The 27195-nt window shown below is 47.7% G+C and overlaps 3 protein-coding genes across 5 annotated transcripts in view; 1 reads left to right on the top strand and 2 right to left on the bottom strand.

The window, feature by feature from the left end:
* WDR27 (WD repeat domain 27) overlaps positions 1-6278 on the bottom strand; it is a 159126-nt gene extending 152848 nt beyond the window's left edge. Inside the window, exon 1 of one of the 2 annotated variants that reach the window (XM_078447592.2) lies at positions 6153-6278. The gene's annotated coding sequence lies outside the window, so the exon portion shown is untranslated. The remainder of the gene's footprint in view (positions 1-6152) is intronic. The other variant, XM_078447593.2, reaches the window with a different exon arrangement.
* Positions 6279-6324: 46 nt separating this feature from the next.
* On the top strand, positions 6325-7591 carry CB2H6orf120 (chromosome B2 C6orf120 homolog). Its single transcript, XM_060617129.2, has 2 exons — positions 6325-6435; positions 6771-7591. The coding sequence occupies exon 2, from the start codon at positions 6812-6814 to the stop codon at positions 7364-7366; it is 555 nt and encodes a 184-aa protein (XP_060473112.1). The 5' UTR covers positions 6325-6435; positions 6771-6811; the 3' UTR covers positions 7367-7591.
* Positions 7592-8200: 609 nt separating this feature from the next.
* Positions 8201-26759, bottom strand: PHF10 (PHD finger protein 10). Of its 2 annotated transcripts, none has more exons than XM_060617128.3 (12): positions 26585-26759; positions 24421-24527; positions 21946-22076; positions 21269-21346; positions 19272-19405; positions 19025-19174; positions 18279-18388; positions 16606-16759; positions 14461-14616; positions 9923-10031; positions 9468-9656; positions 8201-8390 (listed from the first exon to the last, which is right to left on the bottom strand). In XM_060617128.3, exons 1-12 carry the CDS (start codon positions 26669-26671, stop codon positions 8305-8307), a joined length of 1491 nt encoding a protein of 496 aa, XP_060473111.1. In that variant the 5' UTR covers positions 26672-26759; the 3' UTR covers positions 8201-8304. The 2 variants fall into 2 exon arrangements, with proteins under 2 accessions (XP_060473111.1, XP_060473110.1); XM_060617127.3 differs by having other exon boundaries at positions 21269-21352; positions 26585-26758.
* Positions 26760-27195: the final 436 nt, after the last annotated feature.

Genomic DNA, 27195 nt, shown 5'->3' on the forward strand with positions numbered 1-27195 from the left:
TACCTAAATATGAGACCTGAAAGCATAAAAATTCTAGAGAACACAGGCAATAACCTCCTTGACATCAACTGTAGCAACTTCTTTCTAGACACATCTCTGGAGGCAAGGGAAATAAAGCAACGATAGGCTATTGGGACTATATCAAAATAAAAGGCTTCTGCCCAGTGAAGAAAACAATCACAAAACTGAAAGACAGCCTACGGAATAGGAGAAGATATTTGCAAATGGCATATCTGATAAAGGGTTAGTATCTATCCAAAACATATAAAGAATTGATAAACTCAATACCCAAAACAACAAATAATTCACTTTAAAAAATGGGCAGAAGACACGAAGAGGTATCTCTCCAAAGAAGACATCCAGATGGCTAACAGTCTCATGAAAAGATGCTCAACATCACTCATTACCAGGGAAACACAAATCAAAACCACAATGAGGTACCACCTCACACCTGTCAAAATAGCTAAAATCAACAGCACAATAAACAACAGGTGTTGATGAGGAGGCAGAGAAAGAGGAACCCTCTTGCGCTGTTGGTGGGAATGCAAACTGGGTACTAGATATTTACCCAAAGAATATAAAAACACTAATTCAAAGGGATAGCCAAATTATGGAAGGAGCCCAAGTGTCCATCAATTGATAAACTGATAAAGATGTGGTGTATATATACACAATGGAGTATTACTCCGCCATAAAAGAATAAAATCTTGCCATTTGCAATGATGTGGATGGAACCAGAGTGTATTATGCTAAGCAAAGTAAGTCAGAGAAAGACAAATACCATATGATTTCACTCATGTGTGAAATTTAAGAAACAAAACAAACAAGCAAAGGAAAAAAAGAGAGAAAGAGAGACAAAGCAAGAAACAGACTATTAACTACAGAGAACGAATGGGTGGTTACCAGAGGGCAGGTGGATGGTGGGATGGGGGAGACAGGGGATGGAGATTAAAGAGTACATGTATCACGATGGAAAAATAAATAAATAAATAAAAGTATTTTTGTAATTAAAAAAATAAACAGGAACAATAAGTTCACAAAAGGATTCATACCAGTGCCCAATATAAAATATCATCAATGCAGACTTTTTCTCATTCACTGCTGGTAAGACAATAAATGGACATGAGCTTTGGCTATTCGGCAACGTGTATCAAAATGTTTTAAAAGGTACATATTCTTTGATTCAAAAATTTCCATTCCATAAACTTAGAACAAGTAAATCATCGTACATTTCCCAAAGTAGCATCGATTACAACATAAAATGCAACGACAGTCCTTACATTCAGTGGAACACAGTGTTGACATTTAAAAAGATGACATTAAGACAGTTCACTCTGCACATGGGCGAGAGCCTTTTCAGCGTAAACCACAGAAAGCTCAGTCTAACCCAACCTGAAGAAAGAGAACTCTCTGGAGGGACAGACCTTTAACTGGAAGGTCTGTGCAGGACGCCACGCAACAGCCCGAGCCAGCCCGGCCTGGCCTGTCGGCCTGCAGCTGCGTGTGTCCGTATGTGGGCTCCAGTTTCCACTTTCTGCTGCCACCTGCTGGCAACATGGTGGCCAGCGGCCCCCACGGCCGCCCTCCCACGCTCTGGTGCACCGGGAAGAGCGGCCATCTCTCCCACCCGACCCCGTACACGCTGTGCGAGCCCGGGCCGGTCTGGGCCACTTCTTGGCCTTGACTTTACCACGTGATCAGAGGGATGAAACCATGCTGACCGGTCAGCCTGAGGTGTCACGGACCGTGACCCCTGTGGCCAGGACAGGGAAGAGCGGCCATCTCTCCCATCCGACCCCGTACACGCTGTGTGAGCCCGGGCCGGTCTGGGCCACTTCTTGGCCTTGACTTTACCACGTGATCAGAGGGATGAAACTATGCTGACCGGTCAGCCTGAGGTGTCACGGACCGTGACCCCTGTGGCCAGGACAGGGAAGAGCGGCCACCGAAGCAGGCTCAAGTACCCCTGCCAGAAGAGGAATAGATACTGAGGAAAAAAAAGCCACGTGCATTGAAGTCCCTGTTAACATTCAGATGTTCAAGAAGGATGAACTTCTATACAATATGTCCACAATAATAAATATAATAATAAAATCCACAAATACAAAACTTATATTCTTCAGAAGACACCACTCAGTGAGCGAAAAGACAAGCTGCAAGGTAGGAATGATGAGCAACTCTTCAAGCTAAGCGTATCCAGAACGTACAAAGAACTCCTACAGATCTTCAGCCAGACAAGCCAGTAGAAAAACGTGCAAAAGCCACTGGATGAAAGATCTCCAAATGGCCAATTAACTGGAAAAGATGCTCATCCTCGCTAACTACCAGAGCAATGCCAGTCGAAATAAAAAATGAAAACCGTACACCCATCAGGATGGCTAAAATCAAAAAGACTACGAGAGGGACACGGTATTGACGAACTTCCAAACCCTCAGGAGGAGGAGTGTCAGCTGAAGAACCACGCAGAAAAACGGACCCGGGGCCGGGTCTCTCTCTGCTGGGCGCGCGCACTGAGAAACAGGGGCCGCAGAGCAGAGTCCTCAGGGTGGCACTCGGGCCTCCACGCCGGAGAGCGCCTGATCAAGGGGGCGCGCTCGCGGCAGCAGTCCGCTCCACCCCGATGGCACACATGCGCACCCTAGGTGACCGCACAGCCTCCCGCTACGCGAGAGCGTCTGGTCGGTCTTAGCTCGTCGGCTGGAAGAGCTCAACGCACACGTTAGGGAGGAGAGTGGCCGCCTGTGGGAAACAGGCAGGTAGCGATGACGACAGGGCCACAGGGCTCTGGGATGCTGACAGCACGCGGCCCACACCCGCGGGGTGACCGCCTGCACTCACTCAACACCAATTCCCACCCCGGACGGAGGTCTCTACCTGCACTGCTGCCACGTGGGCAGCCTGGCATTTTCCTGCAATTTCCTGCAATAAACACGCGCTGCATGTGGGGCACCGCCTTGCCTGTTCGGGCTCGATTACCCATAGGGTGCTGGCTGGTGGGTCACAGGAAGCCAGCACGTTCTCCTTGAGACTCACCTGTTCCCAGGCCAGGCATCCTTACCTGTTCCCATGCCTCGTCCCTAGGCAGCCTGAGGGGAATTTAGTTCCCTAAGGAGCTCCCTCTGGGCCACAATCAAGGGATGACCAAACCAGGGGTATGATGACAACGGCAGCTCAGCCGCTGCCCACAGCTGCCCCTCTTTCTGAAGAGGGAGAGCAAACTCCTGGGCCCGGAGCTCATCCGACACCACAGCTCCAGCGCCGTTCATCGTCCCCTCGTGACTCCGTTCATTCCTCGGATTTGCTCCTCCCTCAACAACACGGGTGTGAACTGCACGTGTCCACTTATACACAGATTTTTTTTCAGTAAATACAGTACAGCACTGTAAACGTATTTTCCTTATCATTTCCTTAATAACATTTTCTTTTCTCTAATGACTTCGTTGTAACAATATGGTACCTAGTTCAGATTACATACAAAATGTGTGTCAACTGTTTATGTTGTGGGTAAGGCTTCTACTCAACAGCAGGCTATTAGTAAAGTTTTCAGGGCGTCAAAAGTTATACACAGATTTTCAACTGCATGGGGGGTGGGCATCCCTAACCCCCACGCTGTTCAAAGGTCAAGTGTATATACATACACACACATGTAAGAGTATATAACCGATTAACGTCTAGCTCTGGGAAAGGGAAAAAACGTGTCCTAGTACCTCGTACGTGTTAGGTATTCAATAAATATTTGAATTGTTAAAAAGGAGACAGCAGGACCTAAACGTAGTCGGTGTGCTAAACCCCATCAGCAGACCAAGACTTAACACCTAATCTAACTGCAGTCTCCATCCCCAGGAACGTAACTGCTTACCACTCAGCTCGGAATTACCTGGTCAGCTCCAGTGACCAGATTTGATGTGCCCCACAGACCCCATCCACTCCCCTGAGGAAGGCGACCTTGCCGGAAACAACGCGTTCTCTAATAATTTCCTTTTCCACCCTCCCTTCCCCCCAGCTCCGCAGCGCTCCTCTCCATTGCGAGATGGGATGCTGCCCGACTCAAGCACCATGAAACAGCCAGTCCGGTCTTTCAATCTACTCAGCCGAATCTGTTAGGTGCCGGACGTGGCAGCCGTGCTGGGGTGTGGAGCGCTCTCTGACGGCAGCGGGACGAGGACACGCACAGGCGTGGTACCCTGCGGCCACAGTGAGTGCCTGTCCCGGCTCCCGAGGGCCGTGGGTGCGCTCCTGCGGGTTCTGAGCTCTGCTCTCTCCGTGCTGAGCTCCTCACCTAATTCCATTTCCACGGTTCCCCACTTGGTCGGAATCCCTCCCCAAATTCTCTCCCGACTCTGCCCGGATCCCACACTGGGAACTGCTGGTGGTACCAGACTGGGTCCAACCTAAAAACCTGGACCCAGTTTAAGCTGGCCTGGGTCCAGCACCAGGCCTCAGGCGAATAACATTTTGTAGCAAGTAAAGGCTAATAGCTAATGGGAGTCTTGAAAGCCAAAAAAGCTGGGGACATCGGTGGGCACAAGTCAAGCATTTAAAGGCCGTTGAAGTGCTCGCCACCTCAGAAAGACTCAGGGTAAGCTGGTCGGAGAAAATGACAAAGTATCTTTGATGACTCTCCAATCGAGCCAGAACGGGAGGGGGGTTCGACCTCCAGCTACCCTGAGGCCACAACTACTGAAATACGGAGCAGCGGCTGATGACAAAGGTGTGGGAAGGGCGCCAGAAATGCACACTCTTTTCTGCGTCCATCAGTCCTTCCCTAAATGTTTTTAAGTTTATTTATCCAGAGAGAGTGGGTGTGAGTGGGGGGAGGGACGGAGGGGGGCGGGGAGAGAGAGAATCACAAGCAGACTCGGGGCGCCAGTGCAGACCCCAGCTCAGGGCTCACACTCACAAACCGGGAGATCACCGCCCCAGCCGAAACCAAGAGTCAGCCGCTCAACCGGGCCAGCCACAAGCCCCTAAAATACGATTTAAAGATAATAGTACTCTTTCTATACAGCTGTTTTAATTAAAAACAAAAATGGGGGCGTCCAGTGGCTCAGTCGGTTGAGTGGCCGACTTCAGCTCAGGTCATGATCTCGCGATTGGTGAGTTTGAGCCCCACGTCGGGCTCTGGGCTGACAGCTCGGAGCACGGAGTCTGCTTCGGATTCTGTGTCTCCTTCTCTCTCTGCCCCTCCCGTGCTCATGTCCTCTCTGTCTCTCTCTCTGTCTCCTCTCTCTCTCAAAAATAAGCATTAAAAAATTAAAAAGAAAAAAAAGGAAAAAAGAAAAAAAAGAAAAAAAGACTACGCCCTCTTTCTGTTAGCCAGACTGGAGAAGCTGATTCTGTAGACTGTCAATTCTCAAACCGCGCAGTGCGCACTTTTGTGCCTGCATCACTTGTTAGGGGAGCACAAATCGCTGACTCCTGACTGTCGCTGCCACGCTGGTTTTCATTTCCAGGGCGCCTGGGTGGCTCACTTGGTTAAGCATCAGACTCTTGACCTCAACTCAGGTCATGATCTCAGGGTTCTTCATTTCCAGCCCCGCATCAGGCTCTGTACTGACAGCGTGGAGCCTGCTTGGGATTCTCTCCCCCCCCCCCCTCTCTCTGTCCCTCTCCCACTTCTGCATGCGTGCGCACGCAGGCTTTCTCTAAGTGAATAAATTTTTAAAAATGATAAAACTCCTTTCCTTTTGTTATTTAAATTTTTTGTAATGTTTACTTTTGAGAGAGACAGAGACAGACAGAGCATGAGTGGGGGAGGCGTAGAGAGAGGGAGAGGGAGACACAGAAGCTGAGGCAGGCTCCAGGCTCCGAGCTGTCAGCACAGAGCCGACACGGAGCTCGAACCCATGAACCAGGACATGACCTGAGCCGAAAATGACCAATAGGTTGCCCTTAATCCCAGGTTCCAAATTAACAAAGTATCCTGAAGATAAACACAACTGCATTTTGAAGCCTCTTTTAGGAGAATTTGAAAAAGTACCATGTTCTTACGAGGAACGGAGAAAAGATAGCAAGCGCTGCGCAAGGGTCTCTCGCCTGGGGCCCGCCCGGACCCCGCGCACAGCCCGCGAGGCGGACGCTCGGTCGCGGCGAGCACAGGACAGGTAACAGGTGCCCCGACAAGGGTCTCTTCGGGCGCACCGGGCTCTCACCTGGGGGCGGCTCGGACCCCGCACGGCCCGCGAGGCGGACGCTCCGGCACGGCGAGCACCTAGAGAGCTGGGAGCCGGCGGCCCGCCCCAGCCGCCGTCGCCCTGGTTACCAGCCGCCGCGGCTCAGAGGCCACGAGACTCTCGTCATTCCCGCGAGAGCCCAAAGGACCTTCGCTTCCGGGCACGCCTCACTTCCGGGTGCCGCCCCACTTCCGGCTGCTCCGGCACGGCGGCCCGGCGCTGGGCCCGATGCTCCGGACGCGGCACCCGGCGGGGAGCGGCGGTGAGTCCAGGGCCCGGAGGCCGGCCCGCCACCCCGCCGCCGCCCGCGGGCCCCCCCCCCCCCTTCCCGCCCCTGGCGGAGTCGTCTCCCCCCGATCCGCCCCTCCGCTCGGCCCCGCGCCCCCGGTGTCCCTCCCCTCCTCCACCCTCCCGCGCGCCTCCCTTCTCACCTCCTCTCCCTCTCCTCCACCCCGCCTCCCCGCACGGCCTCCCTCCTCCCTCCCCTCTTCCCCCTCCCCCCTTCCCCCTCCCCCCTTCTTCCCCCTCCCCGGGCCCCCAGCGGCGGCCTGGCGCCGGGCGGCGCGGGCGCGCTGAGTGTCCCCTCTGGTCCCGCAGGACGTCCGCGGACTAGCAGGTGACGGCCCCCGGCGTCGGGCATGGCAGCCGCCTGGCGGCGCGCTCTGCTGCTTCTGCTGGCCTCGCAGCTCGCGTGGTCGGGGAGCCCCCCGGACGAGGAGGAGGTTCCCGAGGAGTGGCTCCTCCTGCACGTGGTGCAGGGGCACATAGGCGCGGGGAACTACAGCTACCTGAGGTTGAACCACGAGGGGAAGATCGTCCTCCAGATGCGGAGCGTGAGGGGGGACGCGGACCTGTACGTGTCCGACAGCACGCTGCACCCGAGCTTCGACGACTACGACCTGCAGTCGGTGACGTGCGGCCCGGACGCGGTGTCCATCCCCGCGCACTTCCGGCGGCCCGTGGGCATCGGGGTGTACGGGCACCCATCCCACCACGAGAGCGAGTTCGAGATGAAAGTGTATTACGACCGGACGGTGGAGCTGTCCCCGTTCGGGGAGGCGGCCTACGCAGACGGGACGGGCCCAAGCCAGCGGCCGGCGTCCGCGCCCGAGGACGCGCCCCCGGAGGAGGAGTCTGTGCTCTGGACCGTTTTAATTAGTGTTTTGAAACTGGTACTTGAGATTCTCTTCTGATCCCCCGGACGTGCTCGGAAGACACCCTGATAAGACGTGCCGGTGACTGCGGGCCTCCGAACCCGGCTCCGTTTATCCGCCGGGAGGTCACGTTCCAAACATAAAGCCATAGGATTTCGTTACCTCATTTACCCCGAAAGTAGGGAAAGCGGCAAGAACGATGTTGCTTTTTCAATCCTCAAAGTTCCTGTAAGAGGAATACGCACAATAAAATGTTTAAACTCCGGTTTGATCGGTTTGTCAGGGGACTAGGAGGTTTAGGCAAAATGCAGCACCTTTCCTGCCGCCGCGCGGCTCAGATGGACGGGTTGGCAGCTGCACCTTCACTCCAGTTAGCGGTTCTAGGTGAGGTGCAAACCTTGAACACGTCCGAAATGTACCCCTTCCTATCTCTTCGCCGGGGTGTGGCCTAAAGCTCCAGGCCTGCCGTGAGGATCCACCTGGAGCCCTACTCGGGTGGATCCCACGTGTGCCCCTGCCCCCCTGCCCCCTGCCGGTTAAGGTCATTTGCACTGATCACCTGCAGCTATCTTAGCAATTAAAATTCGTCCATTATTAAGTAATTTTGTTATGCTACCCATGACTGGCCAGAAACAATACAGATTAGGAAAACTTCATGCAAATAAATTTTCAGGCCAAAGAGAAATAAAGTTAAGTACTTCAATTAAGTTGCATATATTTCCACTGAATTTCTGGAGAGAGCCAAAGCCCTAAGAGACTTTAAAAAAAAAAAAAAAAAAGAAAGAAAAATGAGCTATTTCTCTACCTGAAATTGGTTTTAAGAGGAATAGTAGCTTATAACAAATGAATCAACTTAACATTTTAAGCACATCATGAATTTCAGAAATCTTTTATTGGCAAAAAATCAAGAATGTAAATAAATTGGCACCAAGTAGTTCATTTAAATCCGTATTACAATATTGGGGTCAAAAACTATTTTATCCCTCTTTGCTGTTTTTCCCCCTTCTGCCCACTTTCCTGGGTGCTGGGGGGGCTCGCTGACAACAGTCACAAATCCAGCGACCTAGGAGAAAAATTGTTAGTTTAGTATGAAATTTAATTTTTTAGGACTGAATTGTAAACCTATTTGGCTCTCCTTCCTTAGCTATCACTAGTGATATTTTTTTTGTGGACGTGTGACGTGAAAGGCACCTGTAAGTTACTTAATTTAAGGAGAAAAATGGAAACTTCCCTTAGGACAACCAGTGTAATCGATGCCATGTAAAAGTCAGTGCAAGTTGGGGTGGGGCAGGGGCGGAGATCAATACCATACAGTATTGTGGTGATCTGGACCTTTAAAAAACTACCACAGTCCTTTCTGAAACCCAAACACCGTCATCCTTTAGAAGTTCAAAAGTACATATCCTGTATAAACCCCGTTACTGACTTGGGCTTATCTTCAGCCTTTTTCTCTGCTGCTCAGTGGCGGCTGCACGTGCAAACATCCTCTCAAGTCCTGGTGCACCAGACACAGCACTTTCAACTTCTCAAGCATCTGACCGCACAGCAGTGAACCCCACCTAGGCACTTACTCCATCTGATTCACTACCAAACTTTAAGTCACCCGCTTCTTAACGACTCCCAGGAAACCGTTCTAGGCGTGTGTTTCATGAAGTATTATACAGTGTTAACTATGCAAGTAAGTTCTAAATTTACACGATCGTATGTAACATTTTAGTCCAATTACTGTGATTTATTCTTCAGCTCTGTTCCAAAGTTATCTGGAATTGTCATGCTGCCTCATTTTCTAGAAATCTGGTTTACTATTTATAAAGGCATAGCAGTCATTTTTGTTAAGTTTCTGAATAGAGGACATAAAAATAAAATCAAGGTTTTGAAACAAACGGATGCTCTTGCTTTAGCTCTCACTAGAAAGACTTGAGTTCATTCTATACATTGAGCCCTATTCCAAAACTTGGACGAGGCCCCCTGACACCCATTTGTCCTTTAGCCGGGGTACCTAGGGACGAAAGGCACGTGGACACTATGTGCAGAACCACAGCTTTGGTCACTTCTTGGCAATAGAAGGATCTTTACGGTGTTTATGCAGCCTTTAAGAAAATGACGGCACAGTCCCTTCACTCCTTTTTGTAATCTTTACCTGATGGAATAGCATCAAGGCCCACACAAAAAGTATGATAACCTCTGTCACACACATCACAGAACATCATTTCTTCTTCATGGTGGGGTTGTCCACACACAATGCAAGTTTTACACTCCATACACTGCCAAGGGTAGGTCTTAATCATAGAAACAAGCTCCATGGTCATATCCAGGCAAGAAGGGTGGCCTAAACCAAAACCAGTATTAGTATTTCACAAAAGAGTTCTGAATTTAACACGGCACAATAAAACGCTAGTTTGCATCGGGATTTCTCAAGAATGGCTACAGTGTCCAATCACCAGAGATGAAAACCCATGGGCTTCTTTTCTATGCGTTACAAGTTACCCTCTATACTTGGAGATTTGATTCAGGTCTAGCTGACAACTAAAAATCCTGGTTTCTGAAGCAACAAATAGGATGGTTAAAATGTTAAGAAGACATGTCAATACTTACCACTGTTATCACACTGGGAGCAGTGTATAAGTGATTCAGCCTTCCCTTTCTTGTTGGACTCCTTACCCTTCAGACAAATTCCACATAGAGCATTTGGAATGACCTTTGGCTGGAAGGGTAGAAGAGGGCTATAAATTCATGCCAGAAGTACTCACTATGGGTTCATAAGGAATTGTCACTGCCTCATCTTTACTTTTAGTAACTTGTTAACAATCTTTTAGAAAGACCTAACTTGAGAGAGTCGGCTTTCAAAAACACAACGGCCTACTGACTAAAGCCTTAGGTTTCGTTTTAAAATTTTGTTAACAGCACGATCTAGGTCTGGATTAAGTGTAGCATTCTACATTCCCTACATGCACAGTAAGATCTGCGTAATGAGCTGGAAGGGGAAAAAACTAAATGCAATGTCAAACTGCACTATTAATTGGAAGAAGAAATTCAGGTACCAAATGACCTTTACACGTAAGTAAGGCTTCTTATAAAACAGAAGACTCAGTCTTAAGCAGCTTATATACTGATTCTGTTTAAAAATTGATTATTTCCCAAATTGTAAAAATAGATCTATAAAACCTAAGTTATAAAATCAATGTTTTAATATTTTTAATTGGAAGATGTCTCATCCATACATTGTCACGTGCACAAATGTTTCTGGGAAATAGCTGTGATTATTCCCTTTGCATATCTAATAATAAAAGAGCTTATACTTAGGGGAAAGCATTCGTATGAGATACAACACAAAAGAGAAAAGTTTTCAAGCAAGCAAAAAAAATAACTTAAAAAAGTACACACACCCTCATATTTTGAGTACCATTCTTTTTTTCAGATTAAAGATTTGCTCCATCCAACGAAGGTATATTTGGGTTTTAAAACACACTTAGCGACACATGGAAAAGGACAAAGAAGAAAAGATTCACAGCACCTACAATTACCGGGGGAGGGAGAACATTCAAACATCCCAGTTTTGACCATAATAAAATGATGTTCAGTCGTGCTACAGGAATACGTAAGTAACTGTGGCAGAAAAAGGAGAGCGAGCGTGGGCCAAGATGGATGGGCTAGGACCGTGTGTCTACAGGAACTGGGGGGAAGTTACCAAATTGCTGTATTTCTGTTTTATCCCAACCCAGCCAAATGCATCTTCTATTTCCCTCTCCTAAGTTATTAAACCAAAGAGGAGCCTAAAGGAAACTCTAACTTTGTATATAGTATTCCAGCTTTGAAATGTCTTACTGCCACCTTCAAAACCTGTAAGGCCTAAACAATTTGTTCTTAATTCTTTAAGTTTATTTTTTTTTAATTGTCTTTCTTTTGCAAAAGATGACAGAGGCGTTCAAAAATAATTTTTGGCTTATTTATTTAAAAAAAAGTCAACCTTATACATAAATATAATAAAAACAATAACTCTAAACAATCACAAACGTCTCTACAAAATAATAAATATCATGGGAGTTAAAACATACATATAAAACTTTACCGTTAACTATTCTACATCTCCTGTACGTGTATCTCTATACCCTGCTCCCCAACACAAGGGCAGTGTCACGTGCTCAGCCGTGCGCGTCTTACAAAGCAGTCCCCTTCCGTCGTTGCTGCTACATTCTAAGAATAAGGTTCTCACTGTGTTTCCTACAGTAAATAAAAAATAGCTACAAGTGCACTTCTAGGACCCAAGTTCCGATTCAGTGACGACCAAATCTGGAACTGCCGTAATATACAGCAGAAAGCTACCTCTCAGCACAGCCAAATAACCACCTCCTTTGGTTATGCCGCCTGCACTGAATGTGAAAGATCTACTTTAATACGTGTAGTTGAAGTTAGACACTGGCATACCACGTACTGGATTATCTTTCACTGAAGTCAGGGAAGTAACTACACAGTATCAAACTCTAAAAGGAGAACTCCTCATGGGAGATCCCTTACAAAAGTCAAAAATGAGGAAAACACAAGGCTAGTCATTCACATTCTAGAGCAATTCAAGTTCTACAGCCATTAAAACATACATTAAACACCTACGATAAAAAGGGACACCAAGAAAATTCTAGGTTTACTTCTAAGCTTGAAATCATAGTATTTCGTTAAGTCACTTAGAATTTTTCTTACCCAATAGTCTTCATCTTGATGAAAAGAGGGAGTGACAGGGGAGGAGACAGACAGAGAAACAGAGAGAGAGAGAGAGAGAGAGAGAGAGAGAGCGCGAGCTCGGCAGCATTTTCTATGGCGATTCTCTGTTCGCTCAAGCACTCAGCTCTCTGAGAAGCCGGCCACACTGCTCACGCCCAGTTCCACCAGCTGGGAAGCCAGTGTCTGAAGGAGACTCCTGTGATGGAGTAGGAAGGGAACAGTGTGCAGAACTCCTGCGAAGACGGATGGAACAGAACCCCGTGTCTGACAGAGACAGTTCTAGAAACTGCAACATCAAAGTGTCACTGCTGATAAGAAAATTAAAATACTCATCCGAACAGCTCTCGGCATCTCAAATACAAGGCTCACGATACCCTCACTTTCCTGCTTGAAAAATAACCAAAGATAAGCGAGACTTTCACGGCAGCAGAAACATGGTATAGATTTTAATTATATACTCGCAACCCAGGCCTGACTCCTAACAATATGCTTTAATTTCAGGTTAATGTAACCCAAATAACAGTGTCCTACAAATTAAGGGCAAGCACTAGTGAATCTTATTAAGCAAGACATCAGCTACGCCATCATTTTCCTTAACTCCAGCACATTCGCATATATGAGCTTCAGCTTGAAGTACCCTAATGTTTAGGCACATCTTGGCTTATTAATATATCTTTCATAGAGAGGTTACTTTTAATAAACATGTTCATATTAACGTATGAAGCCTAGATACTGGTTGTTCTAAACTCTGAAATACCTGAAACACTTTAAGCTACTAAAAATGTTCACAGAAGTCATAAAATGTGTATTTTGCAGATTACACTCCCTTGAGTCATATCAATGTAAGTTAATCTATATGATTTCTTGCATATTAAATCAATGATACTGTGGAATAATTCTTCATTTTCAGCCCCTATTAAACATCTGCTTCGACACTCTGCACTCTGAACCCATGGTGAATTCAGGCTCACTCTGAAAGGGCTCCGAAACGCAGACAGGGTAGGGTGCTCTGCGCGGCCGCTCCCATTTGCAGACCAGCACGCACACACCAGGCTAACTTTCCAAGATTTAATCTTTGGAGTTCATTTGCTTTTGATTATTAAGCATTAATTTACGTCTTCAGTTTAAAAAATTAGGTAAGCCGTATACGTAAAAACAAGTATAAAAACCACACGGCCGCAGCCCCCCCAAGCCATCTGATGCGAATGAAGCTTGGGATTTGCTCGCCATCGGCCGGAAAAACGTGTGTGTTTCAAAATTGATCATCACATAAAGGCATTTTCTAATTAAATGTGGATTAAATACACTCATTTGTTAACTTGCTTTTTTCACTTCAGGAAAAGAAAGGGAAGTGAACCATGAGAAGGTTCTGGCTGAGGAAGGGAAGCCGGCTGGCAGCTCGCTCGCCCCTGTTCTTCCAGATCATCCACCGCGACCCCAATCTGACACACGACAACTGTTTAACAATCCCACTCGGTAAAACTACCCAATCACCTTTCTCGAAAACGTTCCTTCAAAACACTTTCGTAACCACAATGGAAAGCATATTCTGACACATTCCAGACCCTATGAATGGTCAATTTTACTATTACCACCCAGAACATAAAACTGTGCGGCTAATTCCAGTCTTTTTAGGACATTCCTAACCCCCCATCTAGGGATAAGGCCACTCACCTCTCACCTAAGCCTCTGGAGGGGAAGGGACAGACAGCAGGAGGAACCACAAAAATAATATTGCTGATAGCATAATACCTTCCTCTGAGAACAGCCAGACTTCCGGAAGTTAACAAGTATATATACACAGAAGCCAGATCACGTCACTAAATAACATTTCAATCCTTGTCATAGAAGCATAGAGACTATTTGCCAAGGTCAGGCTAAAAATCACCACAATGTAAATAACAGGTTTTCCTGTTTTCTATCACAGAGTTCGTTGAATTTGGCAAATGGATCAAGTAAACTTAAATTAAACCCAGATCTTTCTCCAGGAGAGGCAGCTTACTCTAAGAGTCTATCCACCCAGACTTTACAGCTTAGCATGCTCGGCTATACAAAATACTAGGATATTTCAAATGCCAGATAATTATGATCTTTACCCCAAAGAAACAAAGTATAAAGTTCTGCTAGGAAGTAATTTTTTTTAAATCCATACTTGCCTGGTTATTGTTTAAAAGACAAAAAAAGATTTTCTTATAGATTGTACATATACAGAAAACAGAAGCCAAACCATAGGCAGAAGTGACAGAAAAGCCACCAGGAAAATAAAGCACAACAGGAGGAAGCTGACAGAGGGCACACAGCACAGGACAGCAGTGGACGCAGCAGGCAGGCCTCCACCACTTGGAGTCAGAGTTAAACTACCTCGGGGAGAGAGGCTGCTCAGGAAGGAAGCGGAGTCAGGGGCTTTTTTCTTCTACCTTGTACCCAGGGACTGACTTGGACAGTACAGAACGTTTGGAAGCATCTTTTCTTGGAGTAGCAGCTTTGTCCTTGGATCTCTGTCTTCCCGGGAGAGGCTCCTCCTGGCCTTCGGGAAGGCCTTCTCCTTCAGACACGTTGCCGGAGGAACTGTCCTGGAGGTCGAAGGCAAAGACAAAGATTCCTTGGAATTCACATAGATTTGAGCGCGAATTCTGAAAACTACAGCAAACATTCAAAAAGAAAAAAAGGTTTCAAAGTTCCGTCAATTTAAAAATAAAAAGATAATTATAAGAAAACTTTTCCCAGCGGAGACCAAACAGGTCATGTTAAAAACCACGTATCTGTCTTACACACGACAGCAGAAAGCAGACTGTACCTTAACCAACTTTGTGTCCCGCCTTAATCAACACTAGCAGGGTGATCTACTCCAGCCGGCGCTACACCATTTTGCCATATCACAAGGGAGCCTACTTGTTTCGCAGAAAAAACTATTTAAGGAATAAACTGTCTTAAATAAGCGAGGATATTTTTACCGAGTAATAAACGTCACTAAAGAAGTTCTTCAAGTACACGCTCGTAGGCCAGTGCAGCGATCACTGAGCCTTCACGACAGTATCAGATACGTTTTAGGTGTTCAAAGTTTAAAAGCTTGGTATCTGACCATCTAATGCTTCATTTGTTGACTTAAAATTTTCTAATTAAAATAAAAATGTTACGTTCATATAAATTATGAAAATTATAAATGAAACAATTGGGTTATCCATAACCACTCCGGTAAGCATTCTGAGACAACTCCTGGGAACATGACTGCATCTCCTTTTAATTTTTCTAGGTGTGTCTGCACACACACAGATACCAGATTCACACACTCACACACACAAACCCCACCTACACAGATCCCCTCATTTAAAAAAAAAAAACACAAAAAACACAAAACTTGAGGGGCGCCTGGGGGGCTCAGTCGGTTAAGCGACTGACTTCAGCTCAGGTCACGATCTCAAGGGTTGCAAGTTTAAGCCCCATATGGGGCTCTGCTGTCGGCACAGAGACTGCTTTGGATCCTCTGTCCCCCTCCGTCTGCCCCTCCCCCGCCTGTGCATGCACACACAAGCACTCTCTCTAAAATAAACATTTAAAAAAATAAAAATAAATAAAACACAAAACTGGATTACACTGTGTATACACGTTTTTCAATTAAGTATTGTGTGCATTTTATTACATCACTAAATCTTCTCTGAACTTCATTACTATCGTATAAATATATCACCCACTGTTGACATGAGGTGTATTCTTAATTTTCATTATAAAAACTACCGTTGACACTCCAATGGACATTTTTTTCCTACTTAAATTTTGTCCTTCAGATAAACTGTTAGTGTATTTGCTAGGTCAAATTCTGCGGAAATTAAGAATCTTGGTAGATACCATGCATGAAATGCTCTCCTGAAATGTTGGACTCATTTATACTCCTACAGGCAGAATGAAGGAAAGTCACCTCCAACATGTCCTGGCCACACCACAGCGCCCCTTTTCCCAAAATGACAGGACAGAAGCGGTATTGTCACTTTAATACTGGAACGGCATCTGATTTTATGCGACACGCATCATTGAATGTTTCAGAAGTTGCTGGTGACAAACACGCCCGCCCCCAGAAGGTGGCCCGCTCCCGGGCTCAGGTGGGACACCGTGAAGGCTGAGAGTGGCGAGCCGCCTGACACACGGGCCGAGTCAAACCAGAATCCTCTGCCGTCACAGCGTCTGCTCTCCTTCGCTCCCGCGGACGCCGCCACCTTGCCCGGTAACGGATCGGTGCTCTTAACACTGCCCGTAGGAAGCCTACGATGATTAATTACGCAACAGGCACACAAGCGAACGTGCTCCCCAAACCAAGACAGCCGAATACAGAATTGCACGGTAAGGTCTGTACCCTTTCCTAACCTGCCTGTGAGAACTACAAAGGGGCGACTTTAACAACACTTACAAAGGCACACAGTCTGTGTCTAGGCACAGAGTCATTTTCCTAATGGCAGCTTTCGGGGAATTACACGCCGCCGACCTTGAAACAGAGGGTGACGTGCTCCGGGAGAGCGGTCAGCACGCACTTAAAGGCGACGCCTCCTCGTACAGAGAGATGTTCCTACCGAAGTGCCTTTATGTTTCCGCTTCTCGTCGCCTCGACCGTCCTCGGCGTCGTCCGAGTCACCATCGCTATCCAGGGCCGGCAGCTCAGGGTCCAGCGGGGGCTCGTAGAGGGCCGTGTTTAACGGCAGATACCGCAGCTCGTCTGCTGAGTACCTGAGGTTCAGAGGGACGGGTTTCAGTTCCCTTTTATTAGGAACGTGAACAAACGAATCTGCGAGCCACAAAGATGGCCCTAATTTTCTCAGTTAACCGCAAATACTTCTGGAAAATGATTACACATGTAATAAATGAGTTTTCATTTTGGAGAGTAATACATAAAAAGCCCAAACATTTTTTCATCAGGCTAAGAGCATAAAATATGCCTTTGATTCTTTCTATCAAAAGAGAATGTCTCCGTCCTTTATCCTCAACCCCAAAAAGGAGAAAAATAAAAATATCAGCAGAGGAAGGCGGAACCCCGCACAAACCCCAGGCCGCCTGACGCCCCCTCCTTCCCAGCTCCCTAAGTCCTCGCGATCTGTGGGTCCGCCACAGGCAGACAAAACACTTGGATTTAAGGAACAAAATTTTGAGCAGCAGGTTACTTAAAAGCTTATGAAGCATGTATTCTAACAAGTGTCATCATCTATCCTGTCCGAAACTGGACATCACAACCGCTCGCCCAGTCGGGTGGCGCCCGCAGCAGCTGACTTATTGTCGCCGTTCCCATCCGCGGCCCGCCCTCCGCCGCTTCGCACCCTGTCCGCACTGGAAACCTGCGTTAAGAAGCAGGCACAGAGGTGTCCGGGGGCTCAGTCGGTTAAGCGTCCGACGTCAGCTCAGGTCATGATCTCGTACTTTGTGGGTTCGAGCCCCGCGTCGGGGCTCTGTGCCAACAGCTCAGAGCCCGGAGCCTGCTTGGGATTCTGTGTCTCCCTCTCTCTCTGCCCCTCCCCCACTCACACTGTCTCTCAAAAATAAACATTAAAAAAAATTTTTTTAAGTAAACAAAAGATAATAATTTGCTGACCCCAAAATAAAAAAACTAAAATCCGCTAAGCTATGATTTAAATTGGATTTTCAAATAGTATGATCCTATCGTCCATTTTAAACCCTATAAAGAACGGTCTCTATCCTAAACAGCATAAGGTTTAAGGCTGAAGTAAAAGCTGAGATTCTCAAACAAGATGGTCCTGTGTTAGCCTCGCTCTCAGTGCCCCCCAGGCTGGGAAAGAGGGAAGTGGCGTTCTTGCGCCGCGGAGTGGAAGCAGCGGCCAGGCCAGGGCGGCCGCGCTCCCCGCTCCACACGCTCTGCAGACTGAGCCGGTGCTGTCCGGCGGGCGGCCGTAAAAACGCGGCCAACAGCCCGCAGGCCTGGGAGTCTGTATTCCCAGCAAGCTTTCAGTGACACGGGGGCCACGGGGCCACGAAGCGCACTGTGGACGCTCCGGCGCCTGTCCACGGAGACACAGGAGGTGGGCAGGAGACAGGCAGTGGCGGCTTCAGGAGCAGACGTTCAAATTCCAGTCGAAGGGTGTCCTTCACCGCAGAGCCACAGGAGACAGCAGGGACAGACCTCACACAGCATGTCAGGGCGGGACTTACAGAGCAGAAACTTTCTGGAGGCAAGTACACAGGACTCTGAAGTCCCTCACCAACACCCAATAGAAATGCTGATAAAACCAACAAATACCTTTTGTAATATTCCTGGAACTGTCCCGGGATGAGGGCCACTGGGTAAGAACTGACCTTGGTTCGCTCTGTCGGTAACACTTTGTACTTCCCTTGAGGCACCTGGATAACCTAGGGTAACATGAAGAGAAATACAAAACTGATTCCACGCCAGGAAACAAGGCTTTAGGAAAACAATCCCTCTTGTGCTCCACTGCGCTCCTCCCCCCAAAAGCTAAAATATCGGAGACACTAAGAACTAGAAGCCAAGGGCAGGTGGTGTTACTAGCCGTACAAGTGAGTTTTATCTGGCTCTTCACCATGGCCATCGTGTCTGGGGAAAGGCGGTGTGTTTCTCACCCCCAAAGAACAAGGGGGCCCGGGCAACTTCTAAAACCCCTGCAGCTCAACGTCCTCGTCCATGAAATGAGAAAATGGCTAGTTTCAACCTCACAGGGCAACTGTGAGAGTGAAGTCAATAAATGCAGAAGTGCCTTACGATGACCCTTGGGACAAACAAGTATGATACATACCTATTAGTCTCGTTCGGCAGGTCAGCCACAAAGCAAACGGTCCCTCCCCCCAACACGCGCACGCGTGCGAACAGAGCGTTACTGGCACATCGTTAAAAATTCTATCTTAAGTTCTGGGGCAGAAAAGGACACAACTGCCGGTACAAAAAATAACAATAATAAAGGAGGTACTAAGCACTCTACCATAACAAGCAATAAGTGAGGTTCAGGAGCTAATAAATGTAAGCAATCCTACGTGTGTCTGCAAGTCAAAATACGCTCTTCTCTCTTCCATGCGCTCCCGGTTCAAGTTGCTGTTAAATTCGGCTGCTTTTTTGGCAGCTTTCTTAATGTACTCGGGCACTTTGCTGGCTTCAACTTTCTGAGTATTCTGTTGTTGCATTTGCTGAAATAAAAATATTACATTTCGGAAATCACATATAACCTTACAAAATGTCGTTCTCCCTAAACCGACTAAAAGACGGTAGTCACTCAATACTTACAGAATACTCTTTATAATGATCTGTAATTCGCTGACGTTCTTTTTCTTGTAAAATAACAGAATACTCAGCATGTTTGGCTGGGTACTCTTTTATCATTAAATCAATCACTTCATCACTGCGCAATGCTGTTAAACCTATGGTAGACAAAAAAAAGGATGGTAGAAAAGCTCTTTTAAGGTTAAGTGAACAAAACCATTTTTCAAAATTTGCTTTTCCTTCAAACTACTCTTTAAAGGTTTTCCAATAGTCCAAGAAAAATACTGTAATATATTCAAAAATAGTAAAACAATATTCATAATATAAAGTCAAACAATTTTTAAAAAGCTCATGGTGGCGCCTGGGTGGCTCAGTCAGTTAAGTGTCCAACTCTTGATTTCAGTTCATGATCTCAAGGTTCGTGAGTTCAAGCCCCACCTCAGGCTCTGTGCTGACAGTGTGGAGCCTGCTTGGAATTCTCTCTCTCTCCCTCTCTGTCTGCCCCCTCCTCTGCTTACTCTCTTTCTCTCAAAAATAAATAAATAAACTTAAATTGAAAAAAATAAAATAAATAAAAGCTCATCAAAGATGCAAAGGAGGGGCACCTGGGTGGCTCAGTTGAGCGTCTGACTTCGGGTCAGGTCACGATCTTGCAGTTCATGAGTTCAAGCCCCACGTTGGGTTGTGTGCTGACAGCTCAGAGCCTGGAACTGCTTCGTATTCTGTGCCTCCCTCTCTCTCTGCCCCTCCCCTGCTCACGCTCTGTCTCTCTCTCAAAAATAAATACTAAAAAAAAAAATTTTTAAAGAGTCCAAGGAAAATATATCAATTTTTCAACCAAAAATTTTTTTAAGATCAAAGTACTAAAAACATGTATCTCTTTATTAAAAACACTTGCTAAGGGGCACCTGGGTGGCTCAGTCGGTTAAGCGGCCGACTTCGGCTCAGGTCATGATCTCTCGGTCCGTGAGTTCAAGCCCCGCGTCGGGCTCTGTGCTGACAGCTCAGAGCCTGGAGCCTGTTTCAGATTCTGTGTCTCCCTCTCTCTGACCCTCCCCTGTTCATGCTCTGTCTCTCCCTGTCTCAAAAATAAATAAAACATTAAAAAAAAAAAAATTTTAATAAAAAAATAAAAAATAAAAACAATTGCTAAGTAATGATGCACACTAACCATAGACAATTCAAGATTAAGGATTTTTTTTTTATTTTTAATGTTTATTTTTGAGAGAGAGAGTGAGCAGGGGAGAGGCAGAGAGAAGAGAGAGACAGACAGACAGACACAGAATCTGAAGCGGGCTCCAGGCTCTGAGCTGTCAGCACAGAGCCTGACAAAGGACTCGAACCCACAAGCCATGAGATCATGACCTGAGTCGAAGTCATGGACGCTTATTAACCAACTGAGCCACCCAGGCACCCCAAGGATTATTCCTAATCCAATATCCTTAACTAAGTAATGATATTAGAAGAAAAAAAAAGTTTTTCAATGTATCCCAATTCTTGGTCTTCAAATCAATACACTAGAAACACTATACAAGTCCATTACAATTTCAACAGAAGCATCAGCACACACACAAGCCATACACGTAATTTTCAAGACTCATAGTATCAGATGAAACCAATCCCTGTGACAAACACCCACGGTTTTGTGTTAAAAAGTACCCACATTGCACTACTATGTTTATGTAAGAAAAACTGCAAAGCAAGCATGGAGATAATGATACAGAACTAAAAACTGAGCAAAATGTGCCTTTTAAGAGATAAAGACCCACACTTTTAAAAACTACTGTAAAACTTCCCACATAACACATGCTCTGACGCTTCCGTGAAAGCTAATAGAAAATGATATTGCTATAAAACGTCATTTTCCTTTCTTTTCACAAAAACTAAAAGTAAACAATCTAGCACTTAAATACTTCAATCTATTTTACTAATTTTGTAAAATCCTTTAAGAAAGGGGATCGATGCCCATCCAGTACCGCATCGAGAACGTACGCTCTCAACCTTCGCATGCAGAGCGTTACCTAGAGTGCACTGAGTTTCTGTGATGACATTCAGCTCCCTCAGGTAGAGCTTCTCTTTGTGAGACAGATCTCGTCGCTCTAAATCTCCAAAAAAAAAAAGCAAACGGAAGACTATTAAAAAGTCTTTTACATTTGTGACATTATGCATACGTAAAACTTTAAAAACTTAAAAAACTTCTTAAAAAGTTTCCAAAGTTAAACTCTTCACAGATTTAAAAGTACTGCGTGTTATCTTTTCCAAAGATTATTAGAGACCATGCAATCTTACGAATTTAAGAAATAAAAGTTAACCCACGGCAAGAATAACTTAGTTGACACAGATAGCCTTTCTCAAATGCAGACCCAGCCCGTGCAGCTGCCTCCGTGGCGAAGGTCAGGGAGCAACGGCCAAGGACCAGAGCCCTGGTGCTTATAGCTATACAATGACTTTTTCTACAACATTCCCCAGGAAATTCACCTTCCTCATTTCACTTTTAAGTCAGTTTATAAGGCAGGAGAGTCGACTGGGAGTAGAGAGAGATGTTGGGTGACAGCAGCAAATGAAAAGCAGCCAGCAGAACATAAAGTGCGTTACAAATGATCCATACTCGAGTATTCGGAAATTGACAACCTATCCGAAAGAATCCCGATTAGTTAAAAGTTAGACTTAATCTGTTACATAAACTAAGACTTAATACCTGGATATTTCCGCTTAAAGGAGGTCACACCCAAATATTCACTGACTTGCTCTTGAAGCATATAGTATTCTCCTGTTTCATCAGGTGGCCATTTGTACTCTATCAAATTTTCTGCTGGATAGTAGCTAAAGCTAAGCACAGAAATACGCATTATGCCTTAAATGTGGCTTTTATTAAATTTTAATCATTTCTATTTTGGGGGGATCTATTTTTGAGAATGTTTATTTTTAAGAACTTTGTACAACTACTTTAATTATTTAAGTGCTCACTCCGTCTTCTGACTCTGCGATACAAACCAGCTCCCAGGTCTCACGTGTGTCCCAAGAATACAAAACAGGCAGAGGGAAAGGAAGCAACCACGTGCGCCACTAAACACGGAACACCAGACACTTCGTACGCCACTCACAACCGGGAGGAGTAAAGGAATTTTGTAGCGTAAGAGATCTACACGGCCACAACACGGTGGCGATACCCATTCTGAATTCTCAGTCTCAGGCTTCACACCCAATGTCCACTCTTTCGTCCACCCAAGGTACCAAGTCATCAACCTTTTTCCCATCTGCTATTCAGTGAGTCACAAACAGCGAAGAAAGCAACACTCCAAAACCCGTTACTCAATGAACTGAACTACAGACCAGTCGTTTGTTCTCAAAGACTCCACAAATCCAGAAGAGAACAGAAAGAGAACAGACCTAGTCTGATGGTGCCAGTGTATTGCCCATCGACCCCAATCCTGAAGAGCTGACTACAGGTTTCTGGACCTGGCCAACGCAACCTCTAAATCTCATCAACGGACAACAGAGGCGAGAATGGGACGGTTTTATGAACCCGATTAAAAGTGACAAACAAAAAGAAGAGGTTTCTTCAAAACTAGTGCTGGGAAACTGGACATCCAAATGCAAAAGCATGAAATTGGACCCTAACCTCCTACCACATTCAAAAATAGGTCAACAACCTCAGTACAAGAACCAAAACTAGAAAACTCTTAGAAGAAAACACAGGAGTCGCTCTTCATGATCTCAGATCTGGCGATGGATTGTAGATCTGACACCAAAGTCATGAGCAACAAAAGAAAAGTAATCATTTGGACTTCAGAATTAAAAATTGTGTGCATCAAAGGACACTACCAATGGAGTGAAAAGGCAAACTATGGAATAGAAGAAAGTATCTGCGAGTCCCGCACCTCACAAGGGATGAACGTCCAGAATGCCTAAAACACTGCAACTCAACAACAAAAAAACAAACAACCCAACTTAAAAAGGGCGAAAACACTTAAGTAGACATTTCCCCAAAAGATTTACAAAAAAGCACATGACAAGATGGTCAACATCACTAGTCCTTATGGAAATTCAAACCAAAGCCACAGTGAGGTGCCAGCTCATATCTCTTAGGACGGCCACAATCGCAAGAACTGGGAAAAACAAATCGGGAAGGACGTGAGCAAACTGCAACTGTGTGCACTGCTAGTAGGAACAGAGAATGGGGAGTCTGCTGCGGAAATCAGTTTGGGGGGGTCCTCAAAAGCTAAAAACAGAATTCCAGTATGAACCAGCTATTTTTCTCCACGGGATATACCCAAAGGAACTGAACACAGGGACCGTGAGCGCCTGGATGGCTCAGTCGGTTGAGCGTCCGACTTCGGCTCAAGTCACGATCTCACGGTTCATGGGTTCGAGCCCCGCGTTGGGCTCTGTGCTGACACCTCAGAGCCTGGAGCTTGTTTTGGGTTGTGTCCCCCTCTCGCTCTCTGCCCCTCCCCCACTCACGCTCACAGCCTCTCTTTCTCGCTCTCAAAAATAAACATTACCAAAAAATTACTTTACAACAGGGACTCTGGACAGGTACTTATATCCCCACATTCACAGCAGCGTTATTCACAACAGCCAAAAGAGGAAAACAACCCTACCTCCTCAGTAGAGGAAAGTGCGAACGAAATGCACGGTCCACACGGTGGAGTACGACACAGGCTTAGAGAGAAAGGAAGTCCTAACACACACACAACACGGAGGAACTTTCAAGAAACGATGCTAACTGAAATAAGCCAGACACAACAGGACAAACACTGTAGGATTCCCTAAATATTATACGAGGTACCCCTAACATAGGCAAGTTCATTAAGACAGTGAGTCGAATAACGGTTGCCAGGGGCTGGGGAAAGAGGAAAATGGCAACTTTTATTCCTTGATGATTACGAAGTTTCCGTTGGCAGCAGTGAAAACGTTTTAGACAAAGCTGGTGGTGACAGCTCTACGACATCGTGAATGTCATCAAAATAGTTAAGATGATGAATTTTATGTGTATTTTATCACAATGAAAACATTTAATTGCACGGAGTAGCAACAGCATCGGTAGTGTCTGCCCTGGCCTGGGCTGGGGAGGGGGGAGGGGGGAGGGGGAGGGGGGAGGGGGGAGGAGGGAGAGGGTGCAGAGAGAGACACACCACAGAACTACTACTGAGCAATGAAACGACAGTACCCGAGATCCTGACTTGGAGTCTCACAGCTCCTAGAGCTATCTCCAGAGCCCATTCGCCTCCTCTTGGATGGTTGGGTCCCATCGTTTGAATTATCTTCATTATCATCCTATACATTTGAAACATTCAAAACATAAGAAACAATAAAAAATAAGGAACACAGGATTACGTCTCATCCCAGACCTGCTAAAAGGCTCAACTTAAAGGCTTTTTAAGGACAACCTACTACACAAATGTTAACTTTCTACTGCAATTAAAAGGGGCCAAGAATCTGGCTTGGTGAGACCTGGGAAAAAAAAAAAAAAAACCTAAAAAGTGATCTGCAATAATCAAAATAAGAAAATTCTCAATTAACCTGTAAATCTAAACCGACCTTTTAAAACGCCCTGTGGTTTAAACAAACATGTAAAATTGCTGCAACACTAAAATTAAAGCAAACCCTCCTATCCCAGCTACGGGAAAAAAACAAACAATCGTGTGGATCATTTAGTGCTTAACTCAACGTATGGCTGGTTGATCGGACTATGCTAACGGGCTCTCTTACATATTTCTATTCCCATGGGAAAAGGGTATACGAGGACTAGGGACAAGTTACCGATCCTGTTCATTTTTTTCTTACATTGCAAACATTTAGCAAAAACGTGCCCTAATAAGAGTCATTCGTCTATACAGCAGCACACAGTACACACCCCAGCCAACGGGAGGCTTCAACATGTTTAGGCGACATTGTCCGTGAGGAGACAGTAACGTCAAGACCAAGTTGCACCATCCACTCAGAAAGGAGCGATGCGTCAAATGTCAGGAAACTGACTTACTCACATATTAGCTAAAGCTTGATGATTGTAACGCTCACAAAAATACCTTTTGAAAAAAGTAATCAACGAAACATAGATTTGTCAGACAAATACAATGCTGTTCAATACCATGGTCCTCTTGCTATATAAAAGACAACTGTAAAAAGTAGAAGACAACTATAAAAGTCGCTGGCCATGCCACAGCTGGACGGGGGGCGCTCACAGGGCACTACCCTTCACCAGCCCAGGGGCTGTCTGCCAGCCGCTCCGGTTCTGAGACCATCACTGAGCCTGCAGGGCTTGCCTAAGGGAAGGGTTAAATGAGCTGAACACTGGGCAGCGCTTAGATCAAGGCCTAGCAGATACTGAGTGCCCTATAAAGTTAGTTCATATCACCATGATGATCCTTAGCCTCCGACGGCTCCAGCTATTAGGAATTTACTCAGATTCTTTCCCAAACAGATAAACATACGCTACATTGTCCGTTTTGGTTTCCGTATAAGCACCATTCAATTACAGAGCCCTGGTACATTCCTATTAAGAAAGGCAACCAGGTAAGAGATGGAGAGCAGAAAATAAATGTATTCTCCAAAAAAATAGCATTTAACAGTAAGCATCACGATTAAGGCAGTTCAGAGTCAACATTTCAGGCATAACTCCCTTTAGGCAAATTGATCCAAGGGGGGTTTTGTTGCCGTTTTTTGGGTTTTGGTTGTTTTGTTTTCTTTGGCTGTTTTACTCGCTTCTGGGCATTTTGAGCACTTGTATGTCGATTTAAGTATACTCCTCTTGCTTAAAAAGTTGAAACAGTCCAGAAAAGTTAAAAACGCAGAGCTGAAGGCACGGCTTCCCGGGCGGTGCTCTGACGCCGCGGCCCCCGCCCGCGCAGGTGCACGAAGGACCGGGGTGACCCCCGGCGCCCCCCCCCCCACCCCCCGGCGGTTCCGCACAAGCCAGCGGCATGGCTGCGTCCCCAAGGGCGGTAAAAACTAAGTTCGCCGGCGGAGCCGCGCGCCGGCCGCCACTCAGTTCCTGCGACTTAGCGGACTCCAGGGGGTGCTGGCGGGGGCGCCCGGGGGCTCCACCGGGCCCGAGTCCCCGCACGAGGCCGGACCGGCCGCAGCCCCGGGGCCGCTTCCGCGAGGCGCTCTCCGAACCCGGCACCCGCGGGCCAGGCCTCCCCCCGCCGCCTCGGGGACCGACCGGGCAGCCGGGCGGCCTCGGGGGGTGGGGGGTGGGGGAGTGCGCCACGGCCTGCGGCCCGTCCGGGCGGGAAACGCGCGGCCCGGCCCCGCCGCCCGCCTCGGCTCCCCCCCCCCCACCCCCGCCCCCGGCCCGTCCCCGCCCCGCCCCGCCCGGCGCCGCTCCTCACCTTCGGGGACGGCGCTCCGGGGGTGGCCGGGTCGCTGTCGCACGGCCGCGGGGACAGCGCCGTCCCGGGGCCGGCCGCCGCCGCCATCAGCCCTAGCGCCCCGCGCCGCCGCCTCCGCCGCCGCCGCCGCCTCGTCCCGGCCGCCGCCGCCGCCGCCGCCGCCGCCGCCGCCGCCGCCGCGCGGGCCGCCCGCCGCCCGGGCCCCGCCCCCTCCGCCCGCCCGCCGCCGCCCGGGGGCCGGCCCCTGCCGCCGCGCGCCCCGCGGCCCGCCAGCGCCGCCGCCACCGCCATGGCCGCCGCCAGCGCGCCGCCGGGCCGCCGCGGCCGAGGGGGCGGAAGGAGGCCGCCGGCGGCCCGCGCGCCTCAGCCCCGCCGGCCGCTCGCCGCGCCGGCCCGCTCCGCCGCGGCGCCCCGGCCGCCGGCCTCGGCCGTCCCCGCCGCGCCGGCGCTCCCGGGCCCCGCGCGCCGCGCCCTTCCGCCGCCGGCTCCCCGCCCGCCGCCCGCCGCCCGCCGCGGCCCCCCTCGGCCCCCGGCCCTCCGCCGCTCCCGCCCCGCCGCTCGCCGCGGCCCCGCGCGATCCTCCGGCCGCCGCCGCCGCGCCGCCGCCACCC

Source organism: Panthera onca, chromosome B2 (assembly GCF_046562875.1).
Source record: "Panthera onca isolate mPanOnc1 chromosome B2, mPanOnc1 haplotype 2, whole genome shotgun sequence".
NCBI lineage: Eukaryota > Metazoa > Chordata > Mammalia > Carnivora > Felidae > Panthera > Panthera onca.

Coding starts and splice junctions, on each gene's coding strand:
- CB2H6orf120 (XM_060617129.2), top strand. CDS start 6,812: ATGGCAGCCGCCTGGCGGCGCGCTCTGCTGCTTCTGCTGGCCTCGCAG.
- PHF10 (XM_060617127.3), bottom strand. CDS start 26,671: ATGGCGGCGGCGGCCGGCCCCGGGACGGCGCTGTCCCCGCGGCCGTGC. Junction 22,077..24,420: donor ACTCCAAGTCAGGATCTCGG/GTACTGTCGTTT, acceptor TTCTGTGCTTAG/CTTTAGCTACTATCCAGCAG. Junction 9,657..9,922: donor CTCCCAGTGTGATAACAGTG/GTAAGTATTGAC, acceptor GTTTTGGTTTAG/GCCACCCTTCTTGCCTGGAT.